We start from the raw sequence: 456 nt of genomic DNA, 5'->3' as shown, positions 1-456 counted from the left end.
CTCGCAGGGGTGGGGGACGGGGGTCCGCTCCCAGCGTCCGAGCGGAGCACGCTGCCCCCGCCCAGCCCTGCCAGGAGCCTGCTGCCAGCGGGGGGGAAGGTGCCCCAGCTCCGCTGCCACGTGCCCACCTGTGTGCGTGCGGATGTGGCCCTGCAGCAGCCAGGGCCTGGAGAAGGCCTTCCCGCAGATCTTGCAGAGGCAGGGCAGCGTGTGGGTGCGGATGTGCATCTTGAGGGCGCCCAGGCTGGCGTACTCCTTGTCGCAGTGCTTGCAAGCGAAGGATTTCCGGGGGGGCAGCTCGCCGTGCCTGCAGACAGCGGGGTAGGAGGCGCGGCAGTCGCAGCACCCCAGCCGCGGAGGGGTCTCACCCGGTGCCCCCCCCAGCTTGTCCGGGGTGGCCTTGCTGCCCTCGGCGGGGCCGCCCAGCTCCGCCGCCCGCCTCCGAGGCAGGCTCAG

The 456-nt window shown here is 73.5% G+C and overlaps 1 protein-coding gene across 1 annotated transcript in view; it reads right to left on the bottom strand.

The window, feature by feature from the left end:
• SNAI3 (snail family transcriptional repressor 3) overlaps positions 1–456 on the bottom strand; it is a 7,538-nt gene that overhangs the window by 5,998 nt on the left and 1,084 nt on the right. The window contains exon 2 of the mRNA XM_019505255.1: positions 129–451. Coding sequence (XP_019360800.1) covers positions 129–451 — 323 coding nt within the window. The remainder of the gene's footprint in view (positions 1–128; positions 452–456) is intronic.

This window comes from Gavialis gangeticus, unplaced genomic scaffold, assembly GCF_001723915.1.
Source record: "Gavialis gangeticus isolate Ggan-Ray unplaced genomic scaffold, GavGan_comp1, whole genome shotgun sequence".
NCBI lineage: Eukaryota > Metazoa > Chordata > Crocodylia > Gavialidae > Gavialis > Gavialis gangeticus.
The sequence above is the reverse complement of the archived record's forward strand: the minus strand, read 5'-3'. Positions and strand labels throughout refer to the sequence as shown.